We start from the raw sequence: 22,424 nt of genomic DNA on the forward strand, positions 1-22,424 counted from the left end.
CGAACTTGAGAAAGCTTTCTGGACGCTTACACGTGATCGCGGAATTCGTCTAGATGTTAACCGAGAAGCTGTTTCAGTAACGTATCGTATGCAAGAATGCAGATGACTCGCTCTCAATCCATCCTTAACCGGCTTTTTCTGCAACGTCCGTGTAGCAAATAAGAATATGCGAGCCTCGAGGGTGACATAACTCGGCGAAAAAAGGGGGCTCAGAAGCCTTGGTTTTTTCGGGCCATTTAGGTCATTATGAACAACACAGGAAAGGTAAGTGTCCGCCAGATAAAAAAAAAAAAACATAAAATGAGGCGGCTTCGGCATGTAGGTCCCGTCCTTGCATCTCCGTTAGCCGGCAGCCGTAGATTGCAGACAAGGCGCTCACCATAGCCGAAGCGAGCCCTCTTCTCGACTCGCGCGGCTGGCGCGAGGCGTAACGGAGTCAAGGTAACGCTATGCCCCCCGTCCAATCAAGGAAACTATCGCTGGCACGGCCGGTCGTTGAAAAAGCGCCGAACCACGACGACTACGACAAGGCGCCGTGGCGAAAGTGCAGCCTGCCGCTCCCGGCGGTTCGTTCGAATCGTTGTTTAGGGAAACGACGGCGACATTGCGTGGGTTGACAGCGGCGGCCAAGGCTTTCTTCTTCTTCTGGTCCCGGAGCAAGAAACACCGACGCGGATATGCGGTTCCTGCTAGCGCTGTTGTGTTGCGCCGTTTTTGGCACGCTTGTGGGCGCCGGTAAGTTGACGTTGGTTCCAGATTTTCTGTCACAGTATATATCTGTCGCGCGAGCAGTACGACTATTTGTGGGCATTTATCGCGCACGGCTGAAGTTTCGGCGCTAATATTGTGTAGGAGTATCTTAAAATTACCGTGAATGCCCTGTACTCCCCCATAGAGATGGCACTTGAAAACGTGATTTTTAAGTGCAGAGCACTTCAGCGCCGCTTTTGTCGTCGTAGCTCGTTCGCTGGACCCAAGAAGAGCCGGCGTTACGTCGTAGCCGCTGTCGTCGCGGCGTAACCCAGTCTCTTCGAAAGCCAAGGGGTTTATATAGTCATAAGCGTGCGAAATTCGTGAACCGCTGGCGCTTGTCATACATCTTCCCGTTGTTTAGCGCAAAGAAAACTGCGGGTACATTTCAGGCAAAATACACGTAATGAACCGGCAGCGCCCGCGTTCATTTAGTTAGGAACGCTGGTTGGGTTGGTTTTTACTGTAGTAAGCGAAAAAAAAAAGTGGCAGTGAAACGCCGGCACGTACGCGAGGAAAAGCAGGGGACGGGTGAGCACTCTGAAGGCGGGAAATTTGATTTGCATTGGGTGGTAGCAGTGATCGGATAAGGGCGCTACAGCCCATTATGGAGGCAGCTTTCTGACAGCTTTCACATTGAGTGGAACGGTTTTATTTTTTATTCAAATAAATGCGGGTTTTGATGCAGCCACGACTATCGCAGATCCCCGTGTTCCTACAAAAAACAATAATAATGTGGTAACTTCGGCAAACAAGTTTCAGATCATAGCCAGAAATGCATGCGCGAAATTAACTCTGCACAAGCTTACCCAATGCTAAATTGTACACGGATTTGTGCCGCAGAGCCGCTGGCTGCAGAGCCGCAAACTAGACGAAATAATCGATATTGTTAGATAACAGGCCATCGTAACGGCAATTGTTATTTCCGGCTACTAACTTTATATTCGTGTCTGGCCGTCCATAAAACATTTTAAAATCTTTGCATAAGTAGCCTTGCCAATGTCTTTATGCGGAGTAAGCATCATTGGTAAATATGGGGCAACCGTAGACTTATAATACGAGACAAACCTAGCTTTAACCCATGTCTTTCGTTGCGTACTATCGGTAAAAATTTTGGATATTTCCCTACGCTGCTAGTTGAAAGATTTTCCTTCTTTTTTTGTGATTTACGCTGATTAATATATCGACGCGTCCGTAAGGATTGCCCGCCCACTGTCTGGCTCCTTTAGTGCGGAATAATACGGAGGATGACGTTACCCGAGCTTGGAAGGGGGGCTCACTCTATCCCTTCTTAGGAAGCTGACCAATTCCTTGGCGAACGTTAAGTTGGTCTTTTTTCTCGACGTGAAAACTTGGCAATATACTCCAGCCAGGTGAGTACTTATTTGTTGTCTCAACGGACTCCCTTCAATCGGTGAGGCGAGTAGTAAATGAAAAGCATCCGGTTTTACTTGAGATACGGGCGACAACGTCGATGCGATCTCTGCCGCTTTCGTCGGTCGGCGTCGCTCAAGACGCTAGGTGGATACGGTTGGACGCTGCCAATTTTATTCGCCACCGTCACTCTTCAAGAGGAACAAGGAAGCTGAGGTAGGATCATTTTTCACATCCGGCAGAAGTAGATGGATTATATGAATCCGGAGGGCGCGCCAACAAAAATAGAAATTACGTTCTTACAGCAAAGCTCTTTAGGAAATTGTAATTTTTAGAGTTTGCAGAAAAGTACCAGGAAATTGACGAGCACGTAAACGTGGGCGCGAGCCTCGCGGCGACTGCCAGGCAGTCAACGAAACCAAAAGAAAAACGCCGAGCATCGTGTGTGCGTGCATCGCAACGACCGCCCCGCGTCCCCTGCGCCCGTTCATCAAGCCAGGCATACACACTTAGGGAGACTGTCCAAGATTGGCCAAAAAAAAAAAAAAACTCCAGCGTTCTCCGTAATTGTTGCAACACTTGCTCGGAACGAGAAAGATTCCAGCGTTCGCCGTAATTGTGGCAACACTTGCTCGGAACCAGAAAGACACGTCCTAGAGTACACCCCCCTCCCCCCGAGGTGAAGTCCAATGATTATCACTTCCAAAAAAATGAAAGAAGGTCATACTTATACAACAATTATGGGGTAAAGGTCATTGCGGCAGCGAAGAAGAAGAAGCAAATCGGCTGCAATCGTAGACTTAAACCTTCGTGATGGCCGTGAAGTTTGCGTAGAGCTTCGCTATCTTCAAATCTTACGCGTTACTGCGAGCTTGCTTCACATTTGTTTTAACATTGCATTAAAGGCATTTTCAAGCTAAAACTTCCTTAGTGGACCGATGACGTACTCTCACAAAACTAATGCATATTCCCATAGGCCGATTAGGGGACCGAAAGGTTCTGATAACATCTCTGAACACATGTTTCGTTCGTGAAGCCGGGCATCAATAGTGTCAAAACGGTTACTTGAAAAGCAGGAAAAAATGTGGTTGATGCCTCTTTCATAGGAATAGGTAAAACACGAAAGTGAAATGGACCTTCACAGGAGCATTTATTGTACATTCATATGAACTTGCATATCGCTATTTATATTACGTCGGTATGGCATCGTTAGACACATCAACGTTAGACACTTCATAGCACGCTCCAGAACATGGGGTAACTTCGACTAAAAACACAGCCCCTTGAAATCCGTGCGAACGATACGGAACCGAAACCGAAAGTAGTAGGTGACGGAAGGTGCCTCAATTCGTCGGCGTCACGCGTACACGAAGACCCTGGCATCGAGGCGCCCACTGTCGGCGCTCAATAGTGTCATGATGAACTACTTCGCTTCCCTTCTCCTAGACGGCAGCATCTCCTAGACGCAGCGTCTGAATGAAGACATTAGTGGGAAAGTTATAAGGCGCGTTCGTAGACGTACTTGCGCTTGAATTCGTAGCGCTGTTGTCAGAGCACTGTGTACCTCCCAATGCGGCAAGAGAGTTCGTGGATGGAATCTGGGCGTAGCCGCGTCAATGGAACTTTTTTCTGGCGACGTCATTTGCATGAAGAATATGACGCCGGTCACATCTTGGTGTACCCGGGCATAAAACACTTTCATGTTAAAAAGGAACGGCCCTGGACCAGACAATACAGGCATCGATTATGAAGGAGTACAGTAGTATGTCTTTATCTCATAAACCGCATATCAGTATACATTCAGATTGTTCGTAGATGCGTGTACTGAGTGTGCGAAAAATCGTCGCATGGATTCGTTCGTCGTTTACAATTTGAGCCTTTGAAGGTCTGACGATTGATTAGACGCACCTTTAGCGAAGGTTGGACTCACTTTCAGCCAAGGTGTTGACAGACTTTTGACGCAGGCTTCATATGAGATATCTCTCGGGCTTCTCTAAACTTTTCGGCGCACTTTAAAGGTCCACAGTTAGTCGAAACTAATGCGGAGCCCTCCACTACCGCGCTCCTCATCGGGTGTGTAGAGTCGGCTCATAGAATACCAAAATAAATTAATCGAATCAAATTCCCTCAACTTTATTTAGAACGGAAAGCTTAAGTTTTTTTCAAACTCGTAGGCAGACACAATTATAATAAAAGACAAGGAACTGAGTGTAGCTTGAAATAACACGCTCCGCTCAGAAAGTGCTAGCAGAACGTGTCGAGTACTCCCGAACACATAGCAAACGTCTGTCATGTTGAAACAGGAACTACCATGACGTCTCGTAACCTAGTAGCAACGGCTCAAGAAGCAACAAGTGATGAGCATCCGCGAAAATTCGGGTGCTCATTTCGGTCAAAAGCAGTTGGTGGCGCTCCGTGGCGGTCGCTGCAGTTCCATCGCTTGCTTTTGTTACTCACTTTGACAACAGTTTTCCGCAAAATTGTATGCGCGCGGATTGGTTAAAAAACTCAACCTGAGCTACACGTTCCAAAATCGCAATGCGTGAAGTGATCAGTGATCGTGTGCACCCTTCCTCAATGTCCCTTTAAACTTCAAAAATACAGTTATCAAACAGTAGGGAAGCGATTAAAAATATTCGCCGATAGTAGTTAAGTGGTTCAAATTTTTAAGTTGCTAAGCATTATTTCCGTGTGGATTTGGGGTTGCGTAGTATATGCTTTAGGTGCTCCACTGCAGACACCTAGGAATATTGTGCACAAGCAATAGGACGACCCTGAAACACTATCTTGACTTCTTTCGAAACTCTCAAGGCTTTTACAGCGTAGTCAACAGACACATTCATTGCTTTGAATAGGAGGTCACGAAATACCTCGGCCAAAATTAACGGCTCTTTGCCCACTTAATAACTTATAAACTTCCTCAAGAAAATGTTCTCTCCTCCCCGGTCTTGACGTTCTTCTAGCTCTCTAATGGCATCATTACAACGGCGTAGCCGCTACTCGCCTGCTTTCGTTCAGTTGCAGCAATATACGCATTCGTTACCCACTTAAAAAGAAGCCACAGAAGTGAAGCAGAAACGAAAGGCATATCTGCAGCGACGATCAAATCACGCAGTGCCGCGCCTCGCTGGCGATAACTATAGCTTTCGCAGTGCTTCCAGGCGCAAAGCAAAGAGTGAAAGCGGTTATCTGAAGTGTTGCAGGGTCCCTTTAAATACAGCGCGGTGAGTTGAGGCACGGTGCTTTCTTGCGTTCATTCCAATGCCACCTTTCCCTTTGGTCTTAAAAAGCAAACCCTTACGTGCGGGACGACCCCAGCTGTGGAGATGACGCCATCGATGCCTGCGGCACGGAGTTCATCTCGTTCGGCCATGGACCACGCATCCCTGAGAACGAGACGCATCTGGCCGAAAGCTGCAAGTGAGGCCCAATGCTCTGTCTGCACTACTTTTAATTCAAAACGGAGTCGCAGCACGTCAATTTACAAATGAATGACTTTTTTCAAATTTTTCCTGCTGGTTCATAATTTAGAAACATTTTATTATAATTAAAATTCTAAAGCCGCTTGTAAGGTCACGCCCAGAAAGAGTATGTTTTGGCTTCTCCAACATGTCCAGAGTTGTATTGAAACAGCTCAAAAACCGCTCGAGCCATCTAGACTATACATTCAGCTTAGGTCATCGCAACTCCACCGCAGGAACGACTTTGCATCGGGCACATGCACTCATAATTTGCATTTATTAATCGTCAGTGAGTTCTCAGTGTTAGTGCAGAATGTGACACCTTTAATGCGCGCTGTAGAGCGTGACCCTACGTACCTAGCAATAGCTTCCTTTATAATAGTGGTAGTGGTGGAAAAAACATGCTTCTCTGAGCTTTAGGGAAAGGCGAAGTTGTCAGCCTCTCATGTGCGGGACTATAAAAAATTAAAACACAAGCAAGCATACCCATTAGATGCGACGCATTCCATAGTGGGGGCTGCCGATATGCAATGCTCTGCTAAGACGTCCGTGTCTTCATCCACGGCTTTCACGCTCACAATTCCGACCAGTCAACCACCTAGTTAAACAAATGCAGGGAAGTGAGATTTTTTACGGAGCAAGATACGACATAGATATGAACACTCTGAAAAGTTCTTTCCGGGGCTGTTATACATTTTGTGTGTAATTAGTTGTTTAAATATACTCCCCATACATTTCAAAGGGATAGTTCCCACGGGGGCAGAGCCGAGTCGCGCAATGTGCCAAACTTGAAACTGCACGCACAAAGCAAGTTTTCGCCCCCAATATTAGCTGTGAAAAAATGTTTCGCATCCCGCTGAATGTTTACAGAGTCGTCAACAATGAAAAAAAAACTGCTGTGAGCCGGAATGCTACACATGAACAATAAAACACAAACTCCTTTTTGTGTTTTATTTCTGTTTGTGTTTTTACCCCACCCAGCGGCGCTTAAGTCACAAGCGAGGTGGATTCTGTTCCCCTCGTCGGCGCCGAACCGGCAGGAGTGCTCAATCACGCACTAATGATTCGCATTCATTACATCATAATGACTATGAAAGGTCCTCGTCGTTTTCCACGCAGTAAAGTAGGCCACCACCCCGCATATTTGCGGAAGAAATTCCCATACGGTGGTGGCCTTGCTTGTTTACTTGTTTACTTGTTATTGCGCGGGTACGCGAAATAATTGGTAGCCCATAGGTCAGTGGCCGTGTGTCCTATTCCTTTTAGTTATTCGTTGCGGCTGTCTTGGCGAGAAAAGTGCGGCAAGGATTGATCCCACACCAAAGAGGTGTGGGATAACCATTTTGCTGTACAAACCAGAACAAAAGGGAGCGTGACGAGCGTCTCTAAACAACTTCTTCGTCAGCGCTTTTCTTTCTTACTTGGGAGGAGTTTCAGAAGTGCGCTCGGGTCTCTGAGAACTGCTTCTTCTGATTCATCCTAAAACAGGTTATGAAGGAACTACAGAACTTCTATGTATATTAGTAGTTTGTAGGTATGTATAGACAAAGGGTACATTGGAACATATATGCCTCCAAGTGGGCAAGACAATCGCATTACAAGCCTTTAGGTCGGTTGACCGTAATGCACCTGAATCGCCAATAATTTTCACCAAGAGAGAGAGGTTTATTAGCGGGGCCCAGAGGAAGTTGGGACTAGAAAAATGGGGTTTGGGGTGGGGTCATGCAGCGCCGATCAAATTTAATAGTTTAATTGCGTACTGGGCCTCCTTTATTATACACTGATCTCGCATATTAACAACGAAAAAAGTGCATTTGGAAGAAAAACACCACGGAAAACATTTGAACTGCAGAACTGTTTACAAGGGCCCTAAAAATAGGCCGCCATTTAATGCGCGCTATCGCTAGATCAGTGTTATTTTCTTTCCTTATTTACACATGAATTCTTGTCACGATTTAACGGAGCTTTGACGTACCTTTCTGCCTATGCCGTAGCCTCTATGATGCAGCTAGCACTGAAAGCTACAGCGCCGCTATGGGCGGGTTCTAGCAAATGCGGCAGCCAATCGTTGTTTCCAGCTCCGGGGGAAGTCCCCGCTCGTTTCGGTGGTTCGGGCGGGATCTTCGAGAGCGACGCCCCGGCATGGCGTATCTTTTTAGGGACTAATGACAGCAAGCTCAGATGAGTGTTTTGATATAGCGCGTGGTATACAAGATATCAAAAACGCTGAAAGCACAGAGCGTCCTCTGCAGGTACTAACGCTGCAAGCATGACCGCGGGAAGCATGAGCCTGCACCGTGGAGAACGACCACTCACGAATTGGGACACACAGTAGCAGCTTAAAGCTTGTCCCCGCCCGCCAAATCCGGATTATTGCTGAAAATCAGTTTGCAAATGCGTTAAAGGAATCGATAGTGCGGTGAAATATTGTGCTGGGAATCGCCGTCGGCGTGGCTTTCTAATTCGGAGACTGAATAAATGCGGCCATGCTAAACCTTTTATGTGCCACCCTGCCTCAGAGACAGCCGTTCTCCGCGATCGCTCCGCATGCAAGAAACGCAAGCGGGCCGCTAGTCCTCGGGGGAAATCTTCAATGATGGTCGTGAGCGAGGATGTTGTGTTTGCGGCCCCCCTACTGGACCTTCAAATGCTCATTTCATCTTTAATAGAACAGACGTGCGGTCACTAGCACGGCTGACGTAGTACTACGCAGCCAGGAGTAGGCGGAGCATGCGCGACCGCTGCTACAAATGAAGAGCCGGATGAACCACTGAGCCGAGACAACCGCTACGCGTACGTCTGAGCGCAAGCGCCCTGACAAGTGCCTCTGGGCTGTTTTCTCCGATCTTATCAGCTCGAAGCATCCACAGCGCTTTGAAGCGCGAGAAAAGGGCTAAAGATCCAGGTCTTGTAACCTCCGCAACCCTACTTAGGGCCCCTTTAAAGGAGCCATGAAGACAAAATAGAATTTCAGTTTATTAGAAAGACTGCTTAGTCCCGATAACAATGACAGCAATATCATCGCAATCTTCGAACAAATAACGGAGATATGAAAGAAAACGTGTGAAGCGGTCGCGACCCCCTAGCCAATTTCGCGCAACTTTTCTATGACGTCACGGAGCCTTGTTTGTGCGATTGGCGGCCGCCTAACTGACCTGTCGCGACGACACATGACTGGACGTCTGTAATGGAGCCTCTAGTTCCATTTAACCACATCACTTGAATGCTAACGTGCATTTAACGCACTGAAAATTGTTTTATTGTTGGCCCGTATGCCGTTATTCTTGCTCATAACCCGTCACGGTGGCGCTATATTTGGAAGTTTTTAAAAACTTGTTGCTTTTTCTTCGTAAAAACATCTTTTGTGGCTGTAATGGAGCTGAGTGAGATACTGAATCCTAGTTCTTTCAAATTAAACGAAGTTGTATTTCTCTTCATGGCCCCTTTAAGCTTGAGCTCTGGGTGTGCCTAACGTTAACAGGAAACTCAGCTCCCGGGCGTGAGAGTTGAAAGCAAGGACGAAAAGAACTTGGATAAAGGATACTTGGATAAACAATAAAGATGCGGGCTAGGATGCTCCGCTCGGTGGGGTGGAGAGGGGGAAGAAGGCTTAGCGAGGCGGAGGGAAGCTATGACGGCAACGTGTGGCGAGTGGCGGTGGAGTGGCACGCAACGAATGACGTACGAGGAGTGGCAATTTAACAAAACGTGTTGGGGGGCTACTTGGTTTATGATTCTTAAAAATGTTGAACGCAAAAAACCAAAGGCGGTACACAAGAAAGGAGACAAGGCGTCTCCTTTCTCCAGTCTCCTTTCTTGTGTACCGTCTTTGGTTTGTTTCGCTAAACATTTGTTAAGAAGTATGAGGAGTGGTTGGGACGAAGTGCGGGAGAGCGACAGCTGCGTATGAGCGCGCGGAACGGTGCAGCTGCGTGGCGGGGAGGGAAAAGGAGGGAAAAACGTCCCTATGAAGCGGTCAGATTTGAGGAGGAATCCTCATTCAAGGAGCCCTTAGGCTGTCTGGCTTCTTGGACTCTTTGCACCAGCCAAAGCTGGTCGCCAGGGTCCGAGCTGGACCGTGCTCTCTCCCAGTGCTTACGGTAGGGAACGGGCAGGGGGGTTAAAGTGGGGTTATTATCACAGCCCACATAATACCGTAAAGGGTGCCCGGAGCCTCGCAGAAGTGGCATTGCTACTCGCAGGGATGCCAGGTTGGGGTATAAATAGCCAAATTGTGGACTACATGTTCTTGCGGTTGGCAGGAAAATTTTTTGATTGGCTTTTTGAATATTTCTGGGCTATTGGAAGAGCCGAGTGTGAAAGTTATTTTTAATGCATGTTCGAGCCTGCCAACTGGGAAGCATCTTCAGTAAATCCTTCGGAAAGTCTACCTCTAGCAAGGAGAAGAAGGCCACCAGTGCTGTTCACTTTTGATCACATGTGTGAAAAGCACCTTGAAGCGCCTTCCATCCCATCTGACACTGTTAGGCGGCCTCCAAGTCTTGCATTGCAACAATCATGACTAAATTCTCTTCGATGCTCTGATCTAACCTTTCGAGAAGTTCATTCCGGCGTCAGAAATTTATGCAATGTAGTCAGAACAGTGCGTGATGCAATGTAGGCTTGACGACTTCCGTGACGACCCCGTCAGAATTTTTCGGAAGAATGTACTGGGTGGAAAATGCAGCGCTGATGGCCTAATGTTTCCGCTGCAGTCGCAACTATAGCAGTTTCACTGCTCACGGGGCAGTTTGAAGTTATGCGGTATGACGAGTATTTAGTCAAGTAAGTCTCACGATAACTGTCTTGTGGAACAAGATGTCCCTAGATACGTTAGAGAAATTATTACATGTACATTTCGCAGTAAGGGGAAACGGCAAGTGTTGTAAGGACTTCACACCAACATCCAAAGGCTTCACCCGAGATTTATTAAGCGTGGTTCAAACCAACGGCAATGGAAGGTGCAGCTGGGTGGGCTCCAAATGAGCGTTGTTTTGTTGTATATAACTTCCAATCATGCTGTAAATATAACTAGCCACTCGCAGCATGCATCTGAATAAACGTTTGCAATGAATTGTGGGAAATGTTTTTGATTTGGCCATTTGGGCTATTTCTGTGAGGCAACATTGGGCAACTCTTGGGATAGGTTGATAAAGAATTTGGCGGGTTGCTCAGCGAGAACCTGGCATCCTTGATTTCGAGGAGTACAGGGTGGGGGCCCGAATAAGGGCTTTAGTTGTGTGGGGTAAGTGTTTGTTTAGATGCCTCGAAGGTGGCGTGTTTGTTTTGTTGTGAGCGTTTTGTGTAGAGGGAGGTACATTGTTAAATCCACGCGGTAGTTCCGGGTGATTTGTTTTAAGGACAAGAGGGGACAGGCAAGGGGCGTCGATAGAATTGACTCAGCTTGGTGACGACGCAAGCTTTGACGGGCAGGTGCTCTCCTAGTAGAACGGTGATATGTGACCTGGTGGCAATAGTATCTGGCTTACTGTCGTGGGGGCATTTCGCTAAGCCTTGTGTGAGTGCTATCAAAAGTTTAAGCTAAGACCAAGCTGAGTGTCAGCTTAGGTGGGCGAAAGAAGTGCTAACAGCTCTGCTGTTTCATCATACTTCGCGACGTTAAATGTGTGACACTGGTCCAATTTTTTTGAGCGTGCGGATATTAGAAACACGGAGTATTAGGACCTTTTTATTGGTTTCTATTCAATGTCTGCTAAACATTTCTTAGAGTTGTTGCGTGTATTCTGGTGCATGCCACAAGCAGGTTGTTTGGTGCGGATTCTCTTCATAATGATGCTGGCACAACTCTTGCAGACGTCAGTTGAAAGGAATCCTGTGCGCCAATGACTACACAGAGCGCTGCCTGCGGGGATTCATCAAGGGCTCTGCAGTCACGGCGTTGATAACCCTGCAGGAGGAGACGGAGAGGAAGTGTGACTCTTCTCACCCGGATCACAAGCGTAAAGTATAATTCGGTTGTGCTTGTTACGAGGCTCTTATACCGACCCTAGCTTGGTATAGGCCTGACAGGGCTCATTGTGTTAGTTTCCTTTACCTCTGGTGCCTCAGCAATTAACTCTTAATGCACGAAGTCATCGTTTTCAGTCTCGCGCGTCCATGCATCCGTCATTCCGATATTCAGCATAGTGTTTCGGCCTTTGTGGTGGTTATGCGCTGTTAGTGACTATGAAGATTTCTTTAACAAGCAAAAATGTGAGTGCGCGTCGGTTGACATCACCGAGAAATGAGCTGAGATTTTTACACTGAGCCATGTTGAATGCATGGTGAAAATAGCAGAACGATCAGGGTGAACATATATCAGTCAAGAGCCGTCAATATAAATGAATATCAGACTACAAATATGTCATGTATTTAAAACACAATAAAACCTTACTATTATTGTCAAGAACCTTTTTTTATTTGATTTGTTGTAATAATAGAACATATCCTCTCTTAATTTAGTGTATGCTTTACAGTGCGGGGCCTCGATAGTTAGACTCGTCTTTATCATTACGTGGCGCCGTAGTTTAATCGTTACACTTTATTTTTCTCCCTCTGTAATCGCTGTAGCTTCGCCTTCGGCTGCTCCCGATAACTAAATATTCCCCCGGTGACGACATACGGTGAAAAAAATAGGTCTCCCTAAGCGTCTTGAAAAAAACTTCCATTGGCCCAAACTGCCGTGAAAAAAACTGCTAGGTGTCACAATTAGGCATAAGGTAACAGCAGCATGAATTCGAGAACCTACTCGTGTGGATGAAATTATAGATCAAATTATTTAAAGAATTGGGCTTGGGCTGGACACGTCTCTTATGCGTAGGAGGGACATCAGATTTTTTGTCGATTTAAAGGAGCCATGAAGACATAATACAAGTTTGGTTTGTTGGAAAGGCTGCTTCGTCCTGATAAAAATTATAACGATTTCATCCCAAACTTTCAAAAAATAACGGAGATATTAAATAAAACGTGTGGAGTTGTGGCGACTCGCTAGCCAGTTTTTTGCAATTTTTCTATGACGTCAGAGAATCTTGTTTGGGCGATTGACGGCGGTCGAACTAATCAATCGCCAGGACACATGACTGAATGATTGTAGTGGGGCCGCTAGTTCCGTTTGATCGAATCACTTGAATGCTAACGTACACCTAACCTACTGAAAATTATGGTTTTAGTACTGGCCCATATGACGTTACTCGCGCCGATAACACGTCACTGTGGCGCAAAATTTGAAAGTCCTTAAGTATTTCTTGCGTTTTCATCGGTTAAAAAACGTCTTTCGTGGATGGAATAAACCTGAGTGAATTACTAAAGTCTAACTATTTAAAGTTAAAGTTGTATTTTCTCTTTATGGACCCTTTAACGGAGGGGCTTTTAATAGAGGCAGTCCGAGAATTCGATGCCACGATGAAGTATAATCAGAAATCGGTTGCAAAGAATGGACTAAGCTTCTTCATGTCAGACATAACACGTCTGCGGCAGAGGACTTCGTCTTGCAAAGGAAGCGTGCTAGATGATGCTGCTGCCGCTGATGATGAGAAGCTTCTAAGCACATACCCTCCTATGGTCGTTTCCTTGCAGGTTACCTGAAAAGCGCCCCTTGCCTCAACAAGGCCGGTGACCGGCTACACAAGTGCGTGCAGAATTTCCGAGAGGAACTCTACCGGGTTGGCCTCAAGGCGCCGCCCAAGGAGAAGATCCGCTACGCCTGTTGGTGCGTATGATAATTGTTTCTGACCGGAAACAAAAGCTGCATGTTACGCCACCTAGCAGTCAACTTCTTGCTGTTTGCTAGTTTTTAATATGTACAGGAGGGAAATTCCGAAAGCGTTTCATTACGCCGTCAGACTAGATCTTTTATAGGTTCGCTGCTAGAGCGAATAGTTGTGTACGATATTCTCTGGCTATACTGCTTCAGATTCACGTACTTTATAGGTTTCTCCTCTCGTACAATTGTTTTTTTCTCTGCAGAGCTTTGGGGGCAAAGAGTACATCTCGACGTCAAGCATGATTGCACGCGTGCCATTGGCCTCACATACATTAAACGCTCAACCAGAGTACTATAGCATGTATTAGCATTTTTGAACGCACGTAAAAAATGTCCGGTGCATGATATTAGAATTAGGAATTGTGGATTGTGGACAACTCCAAATAATTGTCGTGACTCAAAATGTCCACTACAGAAATTGCCGTATGGCATCCCAACACAAAGAGAGTTTTTTTTTGTTAAAGGCATTCGCGAACGAAAACGAACATTGAATGCCGGCGTGAGAAATAAGCGACGTCACTAAGAGAGATGTTTTCTGTTTTGAGTTATCACAATGTGACCACTTCTCAAAAACCTTTCTGATACGTATAATATATATAGGCATTATAGAGAAAGAGATTCAAATTATGTTCGCTACATTTGATCAAACAACTTCACGTTCAGATAGGGGCACGCGAATAATCGCAATTTCTAAGGCTAACTGAAAACTTACGTAATTTTACTCGCATTTGACTGAATAATGTCAGATTCAGTCTTTTGTAATGCCGCATTTCGACTCAACATGCGGACATAGGCGGTTACAAAGAAATTCTTAAATAGCCGCATGCGCGTAGCATTTGAAATACGCTAAGAAGATGACTTAAACACTGCCGCACGGGCGTTTGGAAAGACATTTGAGTGAAATTGCCTTCAAAATTTTGAATGTACTCCGTTTTGAAATTTCGAAGGCCATGTGACTCGGAAGTCATTGTAAATGCCCGCGTAGCAGGAGTTATATAAATGTAATGTTTTGAGGTAACGTCACCGTTAGGCTATTTCTGAATCCTCTCTCCTTTGGTGACTGAATTGGGGCCTGTTGCCTACGAAGACAGCTTAGTCCTGTTAGCTAGCGCATGTTAGAAAGGAAAAACATGGAGAAGAGTATCAGCAATAGTTGCCAGACAGCCTTGTGAGGGTCCACATTTATATGCCAGCCGTGGTTCTAATATGTATGCCTGACTTCAGGGAAAAAACGTCTGTGCGTACCTATACGTGCACGTACCTACGCATCGTAACAACGTCACCGCAATTCCTCCTCATCGCCCAGGGTGCTATAGCTCACAATTCACTTTACGTTAATGTGTGGAGTGATGCTCAGGAGAGGCAGCGGTAGTCATCCTGCCCATTAGTAACATGAAGAAAGAACGAGGGTGGAAGCACGATGCAATTACTCACAAGAGACAGCGATGGAGGCATAGATATTTCTGTCGAATGACGCGCCATTTCCATCGTTGAGGACACGGATCGGGATGCTTCAGTTCAAACGAGAAAATTCAACATTACCCGCTGATCCCTAATGAGAAGAACGGATAGCGGAGGGCTTTGTGCGCGTTCGCGCGTTTTTTCATAATGTGTGTGCCCCTTCTGTGTGTGTTTGAGTATACAACTCTAGTAGTGAACACCGTTTTCATTTCAATTGCTTATAAGCAGGAATCAGCCCCGAAGTTCCCGCTGTACAGTACTGCGTAGACGGATGTAATGTTCATGGGATGGAATGTACCATTTTGAATATCTTTTCCATTGATATCTGTGACTTTTTTTTATAAAAACTAAAACCGTTCAGTTTGTTCACAAAAGCTGAATGCGGCCTAATTTTTTGCTAAACGTTTTCGGGGAACGCTATCAAGAAGAATATTTTGGGCGGTACTGTATTTACTAGCCGTCGAACGTACATTTGCAAATGATATAGTGTAGTAACCAAAAAAAGGTCGCTTTCTACAGTCGTGCACTCGAAAAGAGAAACTGTGCACTGTCTTGTAAGACTTGAATTATGTTTCATATGGGTCCCCGGCAGAACACCTTCACATCCACATTACTAAAACTACAGTACGTTTTTTTCGCTTAAAGTGTAATAACATATCACTACCATTAATTGTACTCTTTATTCTGCTTACGCAGCGAGTACAGCAAGGTGTTCAACTGCAAGCAGGCCAGCCTGAAAGAAAATTGCAAGGATCCTAAGGCTCTCTTGTACGTGTCCGAGTCTGCAGAGCACATCTTGCACAGGCTCGTGAAGATCTTCTGCGGACGCTACGAAACCGGCAGCACCGAATGCGACTCCCTCGAAAAGCTGCCCCCTCTCGGTGCGAACGAGAGTGCTCCTAAGAGCTTCATTGTCCTTCTCAAGTCTTTTGTTGCCACTGTACCGTGAGCCTCTTTCGCGAAGTGTCCCATTGCTCAGTTTAGGAACATCTGTTTCAAAGTCGCTTTTCAGGCATGCTAAGGAACTAAAAGTCTTCTACAGCTGCTACCACTGTAGCGTTAGCGCATGAAAGTGGGCGGGCTCAACAGCATTTTGAACGACAGCAGATGTTTTCGTATCTGGAAGAAAAAATCCTTGGTGGAAACCTTGTCATGGTTTTGACTTTAGAAGCAACTATAAATGAGCAGGCGATTTTAAATCTTCCAAACTTGTAATCTTCTAGGGAGATGAAGATGCTTTGCTTCTCCTAGTTATCACTGCACATTTTTACAGAAATGTTTAGCTTCAATCGCAGTTATTTGCAATGGCGCGCAATTGTTCGTTCAGGAGAGATTGAGGAAGGTCAGGTATTGGAATGCGTGGACTACAGTGCCTGTTTCTTTGCGATTTGCAACCATCGGGTCGGGGTAGCTTAGTTGCACAGTCACAGCTACCGCAATAGAAGCTTCTGGGCATATCCATTGAATCCATCTGTGCAGTTTTCAGTCTCATTTTGCCGCTCGAAGTAGAACACTCCACTCATGATGTGCAACCGACCAATAAAATTCGAGGGGTTCTCCTCTCTGCTGTAACGTTCTAATATTGTAATTATTACGTACTTTTGAAGGTTCTACTCTTGGATAAGCAGAACAACACGCAGCAAAGGTTGTTGCTACAGCGCTACAAATCGACAAGAACGTAAGTAGAGAATATACTTCGCACTGTATGCCCCTTCTTCTGTTGGTCTCGTTTTGTAGCGCTGTTTTTGTCTAGTAGCTGACCGTATATCGCAACTTCTGGAAAATTCATGATAAAAGTTGTGACTTCGCCTTTTGCTTCTGGCTTCGAACAACGGGCCGCTGAGGTAAGGTATCAGCTGATAAAGCCATGCCGGTGTTCGCCCTGACATCGTCCGAATGCGGAAGAGCAGGGACGTCTTTCCTTTTTTATTTCGTTTGCAACGGGAAGCTTGAAACGGAGACGCTAAAGGGACTTCAAATGTGCGCTAAAGGAGTCCTCCGAAATGGGCCGTTTTCCTGGCACCACCTTCAACAAGCGAGTAAATGAAAGCTCTCGTCAAAGCAACTTGTCAGCAGCTGCGTTTCCCAGCACTCGTACGGGTAAAAGAAGCCTCTGGAAGAGAACATTAAGGCTTCTGGCGAGACGAGGAAGTGTTGGCATCTTCTGTATAAAGGAACCGCACGCTGCAAACGTTGTACAGCTGTTTTGGTGACCATCACAATTACCAAAGGCTGTAATCGAACATAAAAATTCGTTTTTTGCTGCCTCAGTTGCTACACACTCCGTCGTTGAGGATTCCCTCACATGATGAAGGCGAGCAAACCTGGAGACATTCTACGTCGGGGATCGCAAATGCGGCTATGCAGGTGGTCAGTCCAATATTGACAGAGGCCTTCGTAGAAGCGGGTACAATTTCTCTATTGAACTGGCCCAAGGCTCAAGTACTAGCATCCCCGCCTCGGCTGTGTGGGTTAATAAATCACTTTGAGAGAATACTGGCCTTGGCGAGCGCACACTCCAAGCTTTCGGTAGGCAAAGGCAGTTCCCAATGCTGCTGTTTCTTCCGAAATTGTTGCTTAGGAATACTCAGGTTGTTGAATGCCGTGTGTGTGCGTGATTCAACCCTTAAGCATAGACGCCCGACCAATGCTTTCCAGCTGCAGGGACGCCGAGAGAAACATGTAGCAAAAGCAGCCTTTGTGACGCCATCAAGTAAAGAAGTGGCAACTGAGGTTTGTCCAGGACCTTGTTCATAAACGCCGCTTAGAGAACTCCGAGATATATCTTAAGTCCCTTTCTGTAGATTTCTTTCAAACGATCATACGGGTCACGGAGAGAGTAGGTAAATGAAGCCTGTAAATTACAGTACTCCGGAGGAGCGCCAAGGGAAGCGGAAGAGTAGGTGGCGCCTGACTCTCTCAGCGAGGTGCAGCAATTTTTCCAGGTATATTTAGGTGAGGCACTAAGAATGCGATGAGTTATTCGGGGACCTTCCTGCAGAATAATCTGTATTCGTCAGTGACTCAGAGTAATTTGAGAAGAGTAGCTTCATGACTTGCATGCCCTTTAAGCATAGCTTTGACGTGTAGCGTTTCGTCACCTTCCAGGCAGGCAAACAAAGCAGGATTTCTCCGCAGACAGCGTTCGTCCCCCCAACGAGGGATACGCTTATACGAAGCATATCGTTCTCTAACCACTGGCAACCACTTGGGGCGTGATCAGGAGAACCAGACTGACATATCGTCAGCCTGTACCGACAAATAAACTTGCCTGCAGTCCTGGGCTGAAGTTCTGGCCATCAATCATGAGACACCAACCATATTCACAGTGAATAGTGAAGGAACAACATACTTTGTTTAGACGCACCTCACATCGCTCTTCTTCTGCCCCTTGAAATCTACACTCAGCGCACTTGCATGCAGCGGCGTGTAAGGAAAGCGAGCACAGAATGGATATTTTCCGTTAATCCCATTGCTTTAAAGTTTATACTGGTGACATTTTGTTATACATTGTCGCACATACTTAAAACGCCAATGTAGACGGATCTAAATATAAATCTAAACGCATGGGCAGTTTCATTTCCCGAACCCGTCAAAAAAAGTCCGTCGTAGCCGGGATCTACGCCGTGTCCTTGGTCGACCGCACAACATTTTAGTCACTTTAGAATTGAAAAAGAGAAGGAAGCAAGAAAAAAATAACCACCCTCCGTCACCAGCAAAGTACAAGTCACCGGGCCGCCATGGCGGGTTGATCGCAGGAACACATGTCGGCTAAAGCACCTTATTTTTTAGGATCTGTGCTTAATGGCCCACGCATCAAGATGCATTAGTTCTGTGAGAAACATACTTCCCTGCGAAGAAGCAAAATGAAGCATGATATCCTACAATGACTACCGTTCGCAGTGAGCAGCGGTTAGGCTTTCATTTATCGTAATCTTTATCATCAATAGCTATTCAAATCCACTCCAAAACCAAGGCCTGTCCCATTGACCTCCAACTGCTCCTTACCTGCATGCGCTCTCTCGATATTAAGTACGGAGAGCAGTAGACTAACAGAAATATACAGTAAAAATGCAGGATTACAATACATTACCGCTATTAGGGGTAATTGCTTCTAAGACGTTGGCGTTGTGTTTATGTTGGCAATACTGATGGTGCAGAAACTCGAATAGGAACCACCTTTTCTACCATAAGGAAATGAGTAAAATAAAAAATTGGGCCCATTTCCCCGCGAGGGGGACTCGAGTAAATGCGTCGCATAGGGGGTGGGTGTATTTCTTTAACGTTTAGTGTTTGGGGAGTTGGTGGTAGTGAATGCGTTGTATCAGCAGCTTCTTGGCGTAGTTTGAATGAGTCAAGGATATAAGGCGCGTTCGTAGCCTGTCATTCTGTGTCGGTATTGTGGCGCAGTGGGAAGAGCACCATGTACCTCGCGTTCCGCCCACAGGTAGTGAATGCGTTGTACCAGCAGCTTCTTGACGTAGTTTGAATGAGTCAAGGATATAACGCGCGTTCGTAGCCTTTCATTCTGTGTCGGCTTTGTGGCGCAGTGGGAAGAGCACCATGTACCTTGCGTTCCGCCCGCAGGGTCATGGGATCGAAACCAGGCGCCGATAAGTATTTTTTTAATATAGTGTAGGGGGAGGGGTGCGGACCTGTTGTTGAGAGCGAGGAGGGTAGCGTGATGCGGGAGAAGAGGAGTGGGAGAGAGGGCGCACCTGCGCGCTGAGCTGTTGCGGACGGACGGCGGACGCTACATGTGAGTTAAAGAAATGCTCTGCATTTAAAACACGCGACGAGCAGCGGCGAGCAGGCGAGTAGGAGTGGGGGAGAGGGCGCACCTGGAACGGCTGTTGCGGACGCCGAGGCACGCCAACGCCGACAACGCCGCGTGACATCGTGAGTTAAAGAAATGCTCTGCATTTAAAAGTCGTTTTTTGACGTTTGCTGCAATGAATCTATTGCTTACGTCGGTGCAGAATTTCACCGTTTTCTTAATTTGTTTCTATATCGATGACTGGCGCGAACTATTGGGCTAGTTTAGACACCGCAGAAACGGACGCACACAGCACCGTGGCCACTTTCGTTCCCTACAAACAGTAATGCCTGGGCTACTCGGCAATTTTCAATTGAAAATTGAACGCTCGCTTACAAGTGCGCCTTATGTATTTACAATGGGACAGTAGACAGACAATTGGTTCAACGGCCTTCGGAAGGTCTTCTAAACGGCTGTGTAGAAGACGTATGTGTCCTGTAAGTTCTTCCACTATTCTGCGAAAATCAATGGGCTAAGCAGACAGGACGGGGTCCTAATGATAGGCTACGAGAACACAAGTACAGTGTAGATGGAGACATCAACAGACTTCTCTCCATACACTGGCGCGATCGCATTTGCCGGCCTTTATTACAGCAGTCTGTTGTGCTGGCCAAGAACGAGAGCCCGCTGACTTCTCTGGGCACCTCAGCCTTCTTATGGGCTTTGAAAGCCAGCCGGCAGCCGATTGTCTGGCGTGATATTGTGACGGGCACCTTCCATATGCGCTCTATCGTATCGAACAACAGCCACGTTATTTTACATGAATCTACCTTAATTCCTTTTCGTTGTCCTTAAGCCACCTTATACTATCTTAATCCACCATATTTCCACCTTAATCCACCTTTTCCCTTCTTAATCCACTGTAATCAATCTTGATCGATATTATTTATATTCCCTCCTCATGGTTCCCATTAATTCATCTTTGATCATCTCGCTCCACCCTAATCTATCTTAATACACCTTACTTCACTTGAATAATTATTTCGGTTATTCAATAACTTCATTTTATTTTAGTTTGCAATCTTTTATCATTTCTTCTAGGCGGCTCGCATGCTTTCGCTTCTGATCCTTGTGTTTTGTGCCGTATGCGTCGACGCATGAGTCATCCAAGGTCATCATGAAATGAGCCTTAGAGTAGACTCTGTGCTAAGAACAGATGTTAAAGGAAGTTATTCCCGTGGTGAACTCTCCAGTGGCGTTGCCCGAGTGTCGTTTTCAAAAAAGGAACGGGATTTTCTTGACAACTTTTCGAACTGTCCACGCGCATTTTTTTTGAACGCTTCGTTCTACACTCTTAGCCGAAACGAAGTAATGGGGCATTGGCGTTAGTCATTTTGGGGGCTAAATGTGTTGCCACTAGCATTAGCTCTTTTTGGTAGTAACGGCGACGGTACCAACTGTTAGTAAGTTACCCTGGTATTCTGAATCCTTCCTCCACTGGAGCCTCGAGTGGAGGAGGTCCTTGAAATCGATTTCCCCGTGCATAAGCATTGCAGAATCCTTCCCTCAGCCGAGTGGAGGGAGCAAATGGAGTGGAGGAGGGACTCCGAATACGGCCTAAGTCCCTTGACAGAACTGTTGGTCCACCATAAAGACTAACTATTGTTCCCTCGCAGATAAACTGTTAGTCTCTTCTGTTTGTCCACTGGAGACCAATTGATGGTTTCTAGACTAATTGTTCATCCCTGGAAATCATCCCCTCTGGATTAACCGTGCATGCTTAAAGACGCTATGTTGGCTCGTGCAAATACTCCATGGGAATGACTTACGTTCCATTATACCGACAATTCAGAAAGCAGGAGTAAACATAAGAGACCAGAAACAGCATTTCTTGGCCACTTAAATCATTAAAGACAAAGAAAATGTCACTTCCGAGATTTATTGCAATACCTTGTAAGCAACATACATAACACAAGTAAACCGTACTCCACTCTGAACGTCGGAGACTCCATTTTCAAAGGCCTGTTTGGCACACCTTGTCAAGGCGATATGTGCCCAGCATTAGGCTATTCCGGGTGTTCATGGCTGCTGTCCTTGGCACAAGCGCGCTTCACATGAGCGTGGTACTTGTCCATTGAGAGGAGGCAATTATCCTCCGCGCCGCTGTCGGGAAGGGGTGCATGCCGTCACGCTCCGGTAGGAAAAAACTAGGGCAACAAAACGGGTTATTCGGGGTAGGATAACATACGTGGTTGGTGCAAAACTGAGAAAAACGCAATTTACAGCAGCCCTAACACGTACTCGTAAATATAGCCCAAAAAGCGAAAAGATTGAAGCAAAGTCAACGATTTATGTAGTGCATCCAAACCTGGCCTGTGAAGTGCCCTGAGTGCAATACTACGGATTAATTAAGACCCTGGCCACGGTCGTTAACATGCGAATTTCAGGCATTGTTGTTTTTTCCGACTCCAGCAGAAAAGACGCCACTCACTCAGAACCTGGGGCTGACGCTCCCTAACTCAACGAATTAAAGCACTGTATCAGGGAAACTGAAAACATTGGCTTTATAACGAATGCTCATTATTCGCATGCAGGTTCGCTATCATGCTCAGAGGCTTACGTAGTACAAAACAAGGGCCTCTTATCTCTCTTTCAGAAGACATATAAGGAAAAAGACTCTTCCTGTCAGCACCAGCTCTACATAAAATGCTTTGACTGAGATAAAAAATAATAAAATAACAAGGAGAAATAAATAATTATTGGAAGAAAACCAGCTTTCCTGCGCTTATGTTGCGGCTTTGTAGAAAATAATTTCATTATTGATTTCTGGCTGTGATGTCGCAGAATATGGTTTTATTTT

The 22,424-nt window shown here is 46.0% G+C and overlaps 1 protein-coding gene across 1 annotated transcript; it reads left to right on the forward strand.

Moving 5' to 3' along the window:
* Positions 1-466: 466 nt before the first annotated feature.
* On the forward strand, positions 467-16,380 carry LOC144149107 (uncharacterized). Its single transcript, XM_077680647.1, has 5 exons — positions 467-735; positions 5,415-5,544; positions 11,400-11,545; positions 13,161-13,293; positions 15,505-16,380. The coding sequence occupies exons 1-5, from the start codon at positions 678-680 to the stop codon at positions 15,755-15,757; spliced, it is 720 nt and encodes a 239-aa protein (XP_077536773.1). The 5' UTR covers positions 467-677; the 3' UTR covers positions 15,758-16,380.
* Positions 16,381-22,424: the final 6,044 nt, after the last annotated feature.

This window comes from Haemaphysalis longicornis, unplaced genomic scaffold (genome assembly GCF_048455015.1).
Source record: "Haemaphysalis longicornis isolate Haplotype H1 unplaced genomic scaffold, Haemaphysalis longicornis Haplotype H1 scaffold_8, whole genome shotgun sequence".
Taxonomy (NCBI): domain Eukaryota; kingdom Metazoa; phylum Arthropoda; class Arachnida; order Ixodida; family Ixodidae; genus Haemaphysalis; species Haemaphysalis longicornis.